The 14,611-nt window shown below is 51.6% G+C and overlaps 2 protein-coding genes across 2 annotated transcripts in view; both read right to left on the minus strand.

Annotated features, from left to right (window-relative positions):
• LOC132574464 (cytochrome P450 2J2-like) overlaps window positions 1-14,611 on the minus strand; it is a 585,507-nt gene that overhangs the window by 191,271 nt on the left and 379,625 nt on the right. The window lies entirely within an intron of this gene.
• EIF2B5 (eukaryotic translation initiation factor 2B subunit epsilon) overlaps window positions 9,406-14,611 on the minus strand; it is a 58,580-nt gene continuing 53,374 nt past the window's right edge. The window contains exons 15-16 of the mRNA XM_060242710.1: window positions 13,733-13,843; window positions 9,406-9,784 (exon numbers count right to left, since the gene is read on the minus strand). Coding sequence (XP_060098693.1) covers window positions 9,719-9,784; window positions 13,733-13,843 — 177 coding nt within the window. The 3' untranslated portion in view covers window positions 9,406-9,718. The remainder of the gene's footprint in view (window positions 9,785-13,732; window positions 13,844-14,611) is intronic.

Raw genomic sequence — 14,611 nt, forward strand, 5'->3', positions numbered from 1 at the left:
CTGTCACTTAAGAGCAGAGGTCCCCAACCTTTTTGGCACCAGGGACCAATTTTGCGGAAGACAGTTTTTCCACGGACCAGGGTGGGGGAACGATGGTTTCAGGATGATAACAATGGATCATCTTATTTCTATAGGGGGATGGACGGTGGCTCAGTGGTAGAGCATCTGCTTGGGAAGCAGAAGGTCCCAGGTTCAATCCCTGGCATCTCCCCTCCACCTGCAGCTGCTGGAATGGCCTTGGGTCAGCCATAGCTCTCGCAGAGTTGTCCTTGAAAGGGGAGTTTCCGGGAGAGCTCTCTCAGCCCCACCCATCTCACAGGGTGTCTGTTGTGGGGGAGGAAGATAAAGGAGATTGTGAGCCATTCTGAGACGCTGAGCTTCAGAGTATAGGGCGGGATATAAATCCAGTATCATCATCATCTCTGGGAGAACCAGGTTTGATTCCCCACTCCTCCACTTGCAGCTGCTGGAATGGCCTTGGGTCAGCCATAGCTCTCCCAGAATTGTCCTTGAAAGGGCAGCTTCTGGGAGAGCTCTCTCAGCCCCACCCACCTCACAGGGTGTCTGTTGTGGGGGAGGAAGATAAAGGAGATTGTGAGCCACGCTGAGATTCAGAGTATAAGGCGGGATATAACTCCAGTATCATCATCATCTTCTCTGGAGAACCGGTTTGATTCCCCACTCCTCCACTTGCAGCTGCTGGAATGGCCTTGGGTCAGCCATAGCTCTCGCAGAGTTGTCCTTGAAAGGGCAGCTTCTGGGAAAGCTCTCTCAGCCCCACCCACCTCACAGGGTGTCTATTGTAGGCGAGGAAGATAAAAGGAGATTGTGAGCCGTTCTGGGACTCGAAGTGCTGTCAGCATATGCTTGCTAGTAAGACTTCAGGCTGGAGTCTAATGCACATGAGCCATGATAGTTTCCTGACAGCTTCCCTTAGCAGGTTTAAACTGCTAAGTTTGGTGTAGTGGTTAAGTGTGCGGACTCTTATCTGGGAGAACCGGGTTTGATTCCCCACTTCTCCACTGCACCTGCACCTGCTGGAATGGCCTTGGGTCAGCCATAGCTCTGGCAGAGGTTGTCCTTGAAAGGGCAGCTGCTGTGAGAGCCCTCTCCAGACCCACCCACCTCACAGGGTGTCTGTTGTGGGGGAGGAAGGTAAAGGAGATTGTGAGCCGCTCTGAGACTCTTCGGAGTGGAGGGCGGGGTATAAATCCAATATCATCTTCTTCTTCTTCTTGGTCTGTCCAGAGTGCTTGTGCCTATGCAGGATGACTCAGCACTGTGTGCTGATTGGTGCTTATATATAGCTATATGTATATAACTGGGAAGAGCTTGTACAGTGTATGCTCTGCTCTCCAGCGTGGTGTCTGGCGAAGCGCTTTGTTAAAAGTGTGTGCCAGAACGACGACAAACTCGTATATCTGCAAATAAATGCAAATAGTTAGCACAAGTCGGTGTGCTGTATATTATTAAGCCTCACAAATCCACAGCATATCAGCGAATACGCCAACAAGTGCAGGGCAGGGTATAAATCCAACGTCAACGGCGTCTTATTACTATTACTGTATGGCGGGGGTCGCTACGCTTGCTGAACGTAAGAGCCACGTAGATTCAACGTCAGACGTTTGAGAGCTGCAAGTCACGAACGCCAGATTTTTGAGAGCGGGAAGGAAGGAAGGAAAGCAAATAGATGGAGGGGGAAGGAGGGAGAGAGAGGTGGAAAGAAAGCAACTTTCACTTTCAATGCATTCCCTAAGCTGCTGGCTGCCTTGGCTTGGCGAAGTGATTTAAAGAGACAAATGCTTTCTCTTGGGCTGGTGGAGGCTCGGAGAGCCACACAAAACGTGTGGAAGAGCCACAGTTTGGCCACCCCTGCTATATTGTAAGATATAATGAAATAATTATCCAACTCAAGGCCCGGCTGCTAACAGGCCACGGACCGGGACCGGTCCACGGACCGGGGGTTGGGGACCCCTGACTTAGAGGAGGGCGGGGAGCTGTTCCTTTGGCAGCAAAGGAGAGGACTCACAATAGGCTTAAATTATGGGCAGAAAGGTACCAGCTAGATGTTAGGGGACTTTTTTTTTTGACAGTGTCGTTCAGCGGCGGCATCGGCCGCCCACAGGCGTGTTAAGCTGCCCCTCGCTGGCAGTCTCCAAGCAACGGCTGGACCAACACTCACCAGGGATGCTCTAGGCCAGGGCTGGCCAAACTTGCTTAACGTCAGAGCCACATGGAATAAATGTCAGACGTTCGAGAGCCGCGAGGCCTGAATGTCAGATCTTGAGAGCAGGAAGGAAGGAAAATAGAGGGGGGGAGGAAAAGACAGAAAGAAAGCAACTTTAACTTTGAATGCATTCTCCGAGCCCCGAGTTGCCTTGGCTTGGAGAACGGGATTTAAACAGAGCAATGCCTTCTCCAAGCCGGCTGATGGGGCGGTGGGGGCTTCAAGAGCCACACAACATTGCGAAAGAGCCACGTGTGGCTCCGGAGCCGCAGTCCGGCCACCCCTACTCTAGGCTGATCCTGCATTGAGCAGGGGGTTGGACTAGATGGCCTCTATGCCCCGTCCAACACATATGATTCTAAGTGCGCCCCTTGCAAAGAAAAACATTTTTGCATTGAGAGCCAAGTTGGCGTAGTGGTTAAGTGTGTGGACTCTTATCTGGGAGAACCGGGTTTGATTCCCCACTCCTCCACTTGCACCTGTTGGAATGGCCTTGGTCAGCCACAGCTCTATCTGGGAGAACCGGGTTTGATTCCCCACTCCTCCTCTTGCAGCTGCTGGAATGGCCTTGGGTCAGCCATAGCTCTCTTATCTGGGAGAACCGGGTTTGATTCCCCACTCCTCCACTTGCACCTGTTGGAATGGCCTTGGGTTAGCTAGAGCTCTCTTATCTGGGAGAACCGGGCTTGATTCCCCACTCCTCCACTTGCAGCTGCTGGAATGGCCTTGTGTCAGCCATAGCTCTCTTATCTGGGAGAACCGGGTTTGATTCCCACTCCTCCACTTGCAGCTGCTGGAATGGCCTTGTGTCAGCCATAGCTCTCTTATCTGGGAGAACCGGGTTTGATTCCCCACTCCTCCACTTGCACCTGTTGGAATGGCCTTGGGTTAGCTAGAGCTCTCTTATCTGGGAGAACCGGGCTTGATTCCCCACTCCTCCACTTGCAGCTGCTGGAATGGCCTTGTGTCAGCCATAGCTCTCTTATCTGGGAGAACCGGGTTTGATTCCCCACTCCTCCACTTGCAGGCTGGAATGGCCTTGTGTCAGCCATAGCTCTCTTATCTGGGACAACCGGGTCTTGATTCCCCACTCCTCCACTTGCAGCTGCTGGAATGGCCTTAGCTCAGCCAGAGCTCTCTTATGTGGAGAACCGGGCTTGATTCCCCACTCCTCCACTTGCAGCTGCTGGAATGGCCTTGTGTCAGCCATAGCTCTCTTATCTGGGAGAACCGGTTTGATTCCCCACTCCTCCACTTGCAGCTGCTGGAATGGCCTTGTGTCAGCCATAGCTCTCTTATCTGGGAGAACCGGGCTTGATTCCCCACTCCTCCACTTGCAGCTGCGTGGAATGGCCTGAGCTCAGCCAGAGCTCTCTTATGTGGGAGAACCGGGCTTGATTCCCCACAGGCCTCCACTTGCAGCTGCTGGAATGGCCTTGTGTCAGCCATAGCTCTCTTATCTGGGAGAACCGGGTTTGATTCCCCACTCCTCCACTTGCAGCTGCTGGAATGGCCTTGCGTCAGCCATAGCTCTCTTATCTGGGAGAACCGGGTTTGATTCCCCACTCCTCCACTTGCAGCTGCTGGAATGGCCTTGCGTCAGCCATAGCTCTCTTATCTGGGAGAACCGGGCTTGATTCCCCACTCCTCCACTTGCGGCTGCTGGAATGGCCTTGCGTCAGCCAGAGCTCTCTTATCTGGGAGAACCGGGTTTGATTCCCACTCCTCCCCTTGCACCTGCTGGAATGGTTTTGTGTCAGCCATAGCTCTCGCAGGAGTTGTCCTTGAAAGGGCAGCTGCTGGGAGAGCTCTCTCAGCCCCACCTACCTCACAGGGTGTCTGTCTCCAGAGAGCCAGTTTGGTCCTTCAAAGGTCAGAGCTCTCTCAGCCCCACCCATCTCACAGGGTGTCTGTTGCGGGGGAGGGAAGGTAAAGGAGATTGTGACTCATGTTCCCTCTAAACTGAGTTAGTGTGAAGCTATTTCACAATTTTTTAGCCTCCAGCTCACACATTTTTGTCTCGGCTCAGAAAAAACGGCCCTTAGAGCAAACTAATTTGTGCAGTAACTCGCAACCTGAATGCCAGTCGCTCCTAACTTTCATGCCAGTAGCTCGCAAAGTAGGATTTTTGTTCACAAGGGTCCATAACTTCGAGGGAACATTGATTGTGACTGCTCTGAGATTCAGAGTATGGGGGGGGGGGGGCGGATATAAATCCAATATCTTCTTCTAAGGGGGACCAGACATACTTGCGCAGCGTGTAAACGCGCCAGGAAGCTGAACTTGCACAGGCAGGAAGAGCGGCTTGGGATTAGAGGGAGAGGCCGCAGTGACCCCGTACACATTACCCTCTCGATCCATTGAAGTCAACGGGGCTTTGACAGAAATAATTCTGCTGAAGACTGCACAGCTCCGTCCAGCACCTATCCGGACACGTTCCAGTTCGAAGAGATCTACAGAACACAAAAGCATTTCTTCTTTCTCTCAGGGACGTTTATTCATCCCCCAATTAAATATTGGCAGACACAGAAAACCCATTTCCCTGCCTCTCCCTTCCCAGCATTCGCGAGAGAGGATGGGGTGGTGTGAAAAGCTCGGCTGTACGTTCACTTAGCCCCTCCCACCCCGGCACATAAATGACCTCCGTTCGGGCCAATGGCGCAACAGCCCCAGCCGGTGCCGAAGAGCTCCCCACTCCGCCAGGGGGGAGTATTCTCCCCCCCCCCCCGTTTGTACGACACTCTTGTGAAACCAGAGAGCTCTCAGGTGTGAGGAAGGTATCTCGCTTGGAACACTCCATGAGAGCTTTCACTAAGACATACATTGAAAACAAAATTTTAAACCACAGTGTTTTTCACGTATTAATTTGGAATTATTTTATAGTCCATTTTGCAACATGCAATGTTTTTTCTTCGTTTGCAGGACTTCCTGAAGTCCAACGCAGCCGTGACTGCAGTTCCCAAACTAGTCCGGCTGCAACGGGACCGCTGCTTCCGTCTACTTTCAGAGCGACTCCTTCCTCAGGCAGCTCGGCAAGGGATGCAATTTCAGTTTGGCACTGCTCCGTCGGCCCTTCCGAGAGAAGCTTAGGACAAATTGGGAGTGCGGAGCCGCGCTTGATCCTCTGCGGCCGCACCAGTTTGGGAACTGCAATCACACCTGCGTTGGACTTCAGGAAGTCCTGCAAACGAAGAAAAAACTATATTGCAAAACGGACTGTCAAATGATTCTAAATTAATTTGTGAAAAAGGCTGCAGTTTAAAACTTTGTTTTCAATGTATGTCTTAGCTAAAGCTCTTATGGAGTGTTCTAAGTCAGCGGCGGCCAACAGTAGCTCTCCAGATGTGTTTTGTTTTTTTTTACCTACAACTCCCATCAGCCCCAGCCAGCATGGCCAATGGCTGGGGCTGATGGGAGCTGTAGGCAAAAAAACATCAGGAGAGCTACCGTTGGCCACCCCTGTTCTAAGTTATATACCTTACTCATACCCATGAGCTCTCTGGTTTCACAGAGTATAAAAGGGTGGCTGGATGACCCATGCGCCCAAGACGGAGGTGAGAGGTCAGAAGCCGTTCGTTTCGTAGGCAAGTGGCTAGTCGACTTCCCTCAACTAAAAGGATTAACAGTACCTGGACAGCAAACAGAGTATGCCTTAGGACCGCCAATCCCCAGGTGGGCCATGACTTAGAACACGCCGCGAGAGCTTTAACTAAGACATATATTGAAATCAAAATTTTAAACCACAGTGTTTTTCACGTATTAATTTAGAATTATTTTACAGTCCATTTTACAATATACAAAGTTTTTTCTTGGTTTGCGGGACTTCCTGAAGTTCAGTGCAGGTGTGACTGCAGTCCCCAAACTGGTTATGAACATCTATGTGAACATATGAAGCTGCCTTATACTGAATTAGACCCTCAAAGGTCCATCAAAGTCAGCATTGTCCACTCAGACTGGCAGCGGCTCTCCAGGGTCTCAAGCTGAGTTCTTTCACACCTATTTGCCTGGACCCTTTTTTGGAGATGCCAGGGATTGAACCTGGGACCTTCTGCTTACCAAGCAGATGCTCTACAACTGAGCCACCCTCCCTCCCCTAAATCCATATGAACATATGAAGCTGCCTTCTACTGAATCAGACCCTCAACGGTCCATCAAAATCAGTCTTGTCCACTCAGACTGGCAGCGGCTCTCCAGGGTCTCAAGCAGAGGTTTTTGACACCTATCTGCCTGGACCCTTTTTAGTTGGAGATGCCGGGGATTGAACCTGGGACCTCCTGCTTACCAAGCAGGTGCTCTACCACTGAGCCACTGTGGCTGCAACTAGACAGCTGCTTCCGTCCACTTTCAGAGTGACCCCTTCCTCAGGCAGCTCGCCAAGGGATACAGTTTCGATTTGGCACTGCTCTGTCTATCTCTAAAGCAGGGGTCCCCGCCCACCGGTCCGTGAACCAGTCCCGGTCCGTGGCCCGCTAGCAACCGGGCCGAAGAGTGAGGCAGAGCGGCCCTGGATTAAAGAGGCAGCACGGCCTCACTCCAAGGCTATTTCCCCTTGCAGGATCCGGGACCAGTAGAAGGGGCAGCACTGCTGCGACCTTAGCCCACCCCTCATTTATAGACTCTTTAAATGGGAGGGGGAGGCAGAAACAGCCCCAGTTCCTCCCCCCATTTAAAGACCCCCATGGAGGATAGGGATGTGGCGTGGGAAGGGGAGAGTCCAGGGTGGCAAAACCCCCAGCGCTCCCTCATCGGCCCGTGGAAAAATTGTCTTCCACAAAACCAGTCCCTGGTGCCAAAAAGGCTGGGGGGCCACTGTTCTAAAGGATCAAGCACGGCTCCACGCTTCTATATGTCCTTGGTTTCTCTCGAAAGGAAGGATTCACTCTGAAAGTGGAGGGAAGGAGCAGTCCGGGGGAAGCCACACCAGTTTTGGGAACTGCAAGCACACCTGCATCAGACTTCAGGAAGTCCTACGAGTGAAGGAAAAAAACACTGCATATTGCAAAACGGGGACTGTGAAATAATGCTAACTTAATATGTGAAAAATACTGTGGTTTAAAAACTTTGTTTTCAATACATGCATTGGTTAAAGCTCTCACGGAGCGTTCTAAGTCGTACAGCTTGCACGACGCTCTTGGGCTGCTGTTATCTCTGAGCTCCCCGTCGTAATGACAAATGGGGAACTGTTTGCGGAGTGAGGACGGGCGAGGATAAAAGGAAGTCCTTCTTCACCAAAGGGTGATTAACATGTGGAATTCACTGCCACAGGAGGTGGCGGCGGCCACAAGCATCGCCACCTTCAAGAGGGGGTTAGATAAAAATATGGAGCAGAGGTCCATCAGTGGCTATTAGCCACAGTGTGTGTGTGTGTGTGTGTGTGTGTGTGTGTGTGTGTGTATATATATAAATTTAGCCACCGTGTGACAGAGTGTTGGACTGGATGGGCCACTGGCCTGATCAGGGGGTTAGATAAAAATATGGAGCAGAGGTCCATCAGTGGCTATTAGCCACAGTTGTGTGTGTGTGTGTATATATATATATATAAATTTAGCCACTGTGTGACAGAGTGTTGGACTGGATGGGCCACTGGCCTGATCCAACATGGCTCCTCTTATGTTCTTATGTGACACAGAGTGTTGGACTGGAGGGGCCACTGGCCTGATCCAACAGGGCTTCTCTTATGTTCTTCTGTGACACAGAGTGTTGGACTGGAGGGGCCACTGGCCTGATCCAACAGGGCTTCTCTTATGTTCTTCTGTGACACAGAGTGTTGGACTGGAGGGGCCACTGGCCTGATCCAACAGGGCTTCTCTTATGTTCTTCTGTGACACAGAGTGTTGGACTGGAGGGGCCACTGGCCTGATCCAACAGGGCTTCTCTTATGTTCTTCTGTGACACAGAGTGTTGGACTGGAGGGGCCATTGGCCTGATCCAACATGGCTTCTCTTATGTTCTTATGAGGAGAGACAACAGGACGCGGCTGCTGCCCAAGCCAGGATTCCCAAACCTTTAAGGAGGAGCCAAAATGTATTTTAAAAACAGATAAAGCAACATGTACATCTGTAAGGGGGGGGGGGGGACGTAGGGATCCCAGATGCAGGACACAACTGATCATGCTTGCATCCATCTGCTTTGTGTTTGACGTACACACGGAGTGCAAAACGTGGACTCCTGAGTGACTCCAGGAGGGAGAGATTCCCAGCAGCTTCTTGGTAGTCCCTGGAGCGTCTGCGGCCTCCCTAAAGGAGTGGCACTGGAGGACGCCCCTACCAGGACTGGTCAGCAAATCGGAAGCGGGGGGGGGGTATGTGGACAAACAAGCCCCCTCCCCAACAGTATAAAAACACCCCCGTTAAGAACAAACACCTTGTGAGGTAGGTAACCCACTCACCCACTCCAATTTTGCCCAAGGAAAAGAAGAAGAAGAAGAAGAAATTGGATTTATATCCCGCCCTTCACTCCAAAGAGTCTCAGAGCGGCTCACAATCTCCTTTCCCTTCCCCCCCCACAACAGACACCCTGTGAGGTGGGTGGGGCTGAGAGGGCTCTCACAGCAGCTGCCCTTTCAAGGACAACCTCTGCCAGAGCTATGGCTGACCCAAGGCCATTCCAGCAGCTGCAAGTGGAGGAGTGGGGAATCAAACCCGGTTCTCCCAGGTAAGAGTCCGCACACTTAACCACTACACCAAACTGGCTCCATGATTTTGGCCGAGGCCGCAGTGTAAAGCGGACGTCGGAGCTGGCATGGGAGTTCACCCAATGGCAAGATGCCTTTCCCATCCTAGACCGGTATCCTCCCCCACCCCGAGGCCTGGCTACCTCGGCGTCCTCAGGCGCCTCTCCCTGGGCCACCCCAAGAGTCTTCTTGGATCACTCCCGAGCTTCGACCACCCGCATCCGTGCTTTCTGTTCACTGGCTAGGCTTCCAGCTAAAAGGCAGAAGCCGCCTGTTATACAGCACCGCCCCGCCCACACGGTCAAAGGCTTCAAATAAAATCGGCCACAACAGCACCCCTCCCCTTTTTTTTTTACACAATTTTACACGATCTCGAAGTGGTTCGGACCCCGACGGCGAAAGCTGACACGGAACCTGTAAGTGTCGACCTCTGTCACCTAAGCCAGTTCGAAAGCCGCCTCCCCACCCCACACCCCCCCCGGATAACTTATTACACATCACCATATACATACATACATATATGTATATTTATACACAGCCCCCCCCCCCGGCCGCAAAAAAACCCCAGATCTTTAACGTGTACAGATCTCCGTCTCTTCCTGCCAGTAGTTTCCGCAAGATGTGGCATTCCAGGGGGAGGTGGCGAAGTTATAATAATGAGCGACGGCAGGATTGTCGGCCACTTGGGTTTGCAGGTACCACACACGCACGCCATGCACCGGGTCTTGTCCCAGCTCTGGCCCTTTAAACTGAGGCCCGGCAAGCAGCACTCCGTTCCTCCCAGGCAGGAGCCTCTTCTACGGACGGCGGCGGCCATGTCAGTTTTGTTCTCCCTCCGATGACTCCTCTTCGGCCTCCTCTAACCACTGGATGAACTTCTGGAGCTGAGAGGGACGATCGAGATGTCATGAGAGAAAGACAGAAATCAGCAGACCTCAACAGGCTGGCAATGGTCCAAGGCACACGCAGGCACCGTCAAAGAGACTAGACTCCTGCTCTAATTCAGAGGTGTCCAAACTTTTTTAATGGAAGAGCAACAGTGAATAAATGTGAGACGTTCGAAAGCCGCAAGACATGTATGGCAGATGTTCGAGAGAGGAAGGAAGGAAGACGACTGCAGATTTATACCCCACTCTTCTCTCTGAATCTGAGACTCAGAGCGGCTTACAATCTCCTATATCTTCTCCCCCCACAACAGACACCCTGTGAGGTGGGGGCAGATTTATACCCTGCCCTTCTCTCTGAATCAGAGACTCAGAGCGGCTCACAATCTCCTGTATCTTCTCCCCCCAAAACAGACACCCTGTGAGGTGGGGGCAGATTTATACCCCCCCTCTTCTCTCTGAATCAGAGACTCAGAGCGGCTCACAATCTCCTCCATCTTCTTCCCCCACAACAGACACCCTGTGAGGTGGGGGCAGATTTATACCCCACCCTTCTCTCTGAATCAGAGACTCAGAGCGGCTCACAATCTCCTCTATCTTCTCCCCCCACAACAGACACCCTGTGAGGTGGGTGGGGCTGAGAGGGCTCTCACAGCAGCTGCCCTTTCAAGGACAACTCCTACAAGAGCTATGGCTAACCCAAGGCCATTCCAGCAGCTGCAAGTGGAGAATGGGGGAATCAAACCCGGTTCTCCCAGATAAGAGAGCTATGGTTGACCCAAGGCCATTCCAGCAGCTGCAAACGGAGGAGTGGGGAATCAAACCCGGTTCTCCCAGATAAGAGCCCGTGCACTTCACCACTACACCAAACTGGCTCTCAAAATGAATGTCAGATGTTCAACGAAGGGAGGGAAAGCGATGGGGAGGGTGGCAGAAGAGAGAGGTGGAAAGAAAGCAACGTTAACTTTAAATGCATTCTCCAGCTGGCTTGGCTTGGAAAAGTGATTTAAAGCAGAGGTCCCCAACCCTCGGTCTGTGGACCGGGACCGGTCCGTGGCCCATTAGCAACCTGGCGGCAGAGTGAGGCAGAGCAGTCTCGCCGCCCCCTTTTGTCCATCTGGGACCTGGGTAGACTAAAGAGCCAATGCGGCCTCGAACGAAAGCACCACCGGTTTCATCTATCCAGGTCCCGGTGGGTGGAAGGGGCATTGCGGCAGCGACCATCGCATACGCCACATTTAAAGGCCCCCATGGGGAGCAGGAATGGGGTGGGGGGCAGCAAAAAAACCCAGCATACCATCCCCCCCACCAGTCCGTGGAAAAACTGTCTTCCACAAAACCGGTCCCTGGTGCCGAAAAGGTTGGGAACCGCTGATTTAAAGAGACAAATGCCTTCCCTGAGCCGACCAGCGGGGGCTTTGAGAGCCACACCATGTGTGTGAAAGAGCCACATGCGGCTTCCGAGCCACGGTTTCGCCACCCCTGTTCTAATGCAAAGCTCTGGTTCAGGCACTAAAGCCTGCAGAACATGGGAAACACCCGAATAACGCAGTAGACATCAGAATATTGGGGTTCTTTGTTTCGTTTTGACATACTCAAATAAGGGATATTGGTTGTTTATCTTATTGCATATACTAACCCAACTTCCACTATATTTTAATGTATTCCTTTTTTCCTAACGGCAAACTAGAATGATGTTATAACCTCTTGAGAAACTAATGCCCTCTGTTTAATCCCAGAACAAGCCAGAACGATACCCAGATTTATGGCATTTCATACCTATGACAGCGATCCGCTTTTTTTATCACCCTCCACTGTTGTTTCAGCCCAGTTAACAACACGGACAAACAAACACAGACCCCAATTTGTGATTCTTTTAATCTGCTAAAAACATTCCATAACTCTGCATACCAACTCACTGCCCACTTTCTCCATATTTAGGACTGCTGGCCGTTCCATTTTTGTCTGATCGGGAACCCAAAATCTTCTCGTTATCCCCGGGCCAAAGGAAGCCCGCCTAAAATCTACTAGGGACAGGGCCTTCTCTGTTATGGCCCCTTCCTGGTGGAACCAGCTGCCGGAAGAGGTGAGGGCCCTGCGGGACCTTGCGCAGTTCCGCAGGACCTGTAAGACAACCCTCTTCCGGCTGGCTTATAACTAACCGGGCACAGGAAACTAAGTGTAGCTCTTCTAGATTTAGGCTACCCCTAATGTTTTAATGTTTTAAATGTTTTAACTGCGTTAAATGCTTAAATTTCATATTTTTATGTTGGATTTTATGTTGTGAGCCGCCTTGAGCCACTTGGTGGGAAGGGCGGGATATAAAACATAAATAAACTAAAACTAAAAACTAAACTGATGAAGTCTGCTTAGAGCTTACATTCTGAATAAAACTTAATTGGTCTTAAAGGTGAGCCTTGTCTACTGCTTTGTTCTGCTGCTTCGGACCAACACGGCTGCCCACTTGGATCTATCCACATGGAAAACGCCTGTTCTCGGAGCACCAAGGCCAAGCTGACAGTGACTCAGAAGAAGACATACGGGAGGATGGGAGGCAGTTGATGGGAGGTGCAAGGGTGTGTCTTCAGCCCTAGGCATCCAAGGCTGCCCTTTGCAGATCTCTACAAGTCCACTGGATCCGTTGTAGCCGCTAAACACCCAATAGAAATGAGCGTTCTCACCTGATTCACCAAGGGATGTGACCAAGCCACACCAATGGTCAGCTGGGTTATATCACTGTGCCTACGTCTGATTGGCTAGCCTTGGTCCCTTGAGATCGGATGAGATCCGGCTAGCCTGGGCTGTCCAGATCACAGCGGGATAATGGAGCTGGGGTGCCTTAAAAGCAACACTCGCAACGGGTGACCACAGCAAGACTACAGTCCTGGTTTGCACCCACCGGTCCCGCCAAAACAGCTCGACATTCACGAGTCTGGCTCATCCGCATGCAAGCCCTGGCTAGTGACGTTCTCTGATGACCACCCAGCCTTCTTAAAGCAGGGGTGTCAAACATGCAGCCCAGGGGCCAAATCAGCCCTCGGAGGGCTCCTATCAGGCCCCCAAGCAACTGGCTGTCATCTGCTTCCTCCTCCCTCTCTCTTGCTTCCTTCTGCATCTCAGCTTGCTCTTCAGAGAGATGAAGATATTGGATTTATATCCCGCCCTCCACTCCGAAGAGCCTCAGAGCGGCTCACAATCTCCTCTATCTTCTCCCCCCACAACAGACAGCCTGTGAGGTGGGTGGGGCTGAGAGTGCTCTGACAGCAGCTGCCCTTTCAAGGACAACCTCTGCCAGAGCTATGGCTGACCCAAGACCATGCCAGCAGGTGAAAGTGGAGGAGTGGGGAATCAAACCCGGTTCTCCCAGATAAGAGTCCGCACACTTAACCACTACACCAAACTGGCTCTCAGGGTATAAATCTGCAATTGCACAGGAGCCACAGAGCAAAACCTCTATTTTCTCCACTGGCTGAGGCTCTTCCCTTGGGGAGGAAGGGTGGGGGGAGGCAGAGCTTGTTTTTCCAGGCTCTCTCTGAATCACACAGCAGATCCACTGAGCCAAGTCTCTTTTTCCTTCTATTGCTGAGGCTCCTCCCCCTCCTGTCCCCTGGGGAAGGAAGGCAAGAGCCAGGGCTTCCTTTGCCCAGTTCCCTGGATCCCATGGGAGAGATACAAAGAAAGCACCTTTAAGACCAACGAGTGCTAATGTTTTAAGCAGGGTTTGTTTTAGGGGTTTAAATCTTTCATTGTGTTTGTCTGCGTCCTTTATAACGTTTATCTCTCTGCTGCCTAATCTTATATAGGAACACACACAGTCCGGCCCGACATGGCTTGGCCCAACAATCTATCTCAGATCCAAACCTCATTAAAAATACAGAAGGTGGCACATGCTGCAGCTCGGACAGGCCAGCCCTGCCCTCCTCTCCCCCACACCTGCCCAGGGCTCACCCGCTGGTTTTTACGGAGCTGCCTGCCTTTCTCAGAGGTGTCTCGTTGAGAAAACCAGGTGAGGATCATCTCTTCCGCCAAGATCTCCAGCTGGTAGAAAGTCATCAGCACCTGCAACAGAGCAGAAGAAGCACCTCTTGGGGTGAAAAGGCTACCGCAACTGCACACGTGAGGCTGATCTGAATATTTCGGGCCTTTGCTCGCTTTCGAAAGCTTAAGAACGTAAGAGCCCTGCTGGATCAGACTAGTAGTGCATCTAGCCCAAAGGATGATTAACACATGGAATTCTCTGCCACAGGAGGTGGTGGCGGCTGCAAGTATAGGCAGCTTCAAGAAGGGATTGCATAAAAATATGGAGCAGGGTTCCATCAGTGGCTGTTAGCCACAAGATATAGATGGAACTCTGTCTGGGGCAGTGATGCTCTGTATTCTTGGTGCTTGGGGGAGGGGCAACAGTGGGAGGTTTTCTAGTGTCCTAGTCCCACTAGCAGACCTCCTCATGGCACCTGTTTTTTTGGCCACTGTGCGACAGAGCATTGTTGACGATGATATTGGATTTATATCCCGCCCTCCACTCTCAGCATCTCAAAGCGGCTCACAACCTCCTTTATATTCCTCCCTCACAACAGACACCCTGTGAGGTGGGTGGGGCTGAGAGGACTCTCCCAGCAGCTGCCCTTTCAAGGACAATCTCTGCCAGAGCTATGGCTGACCCAAAGCCATTCCAGCAGCTGCAAGTGGAGGAGTGGAAAATCAAACCTGGTCAGGCCAAAGGCACATTATAACAGTAAAAAAAAGAATACAGCAAATTATTATTTAACCCTTTAAACCTTTTTAAAACGTCACTTTAAAAATTGTTAAAATATTTACAGTTTGGCC

This window comes from Heteronotia binoei, chromosome 6 (assembly GCF_032191835.1).
Source record: "Heteronotia binoei isolate CCM8104 ecotype False Entrance Well chromosome 6, APGP_CSIRO_Hbin_v1, whole genome shotgun sequence".
NCBI classification, from domain to species: domain Eukaryota; kingdom Metazoa; phylum Chordata; class Lepidosauria; order Squamata; family Gekkonidae; genus Heteronotia; species Heteronotia binoei.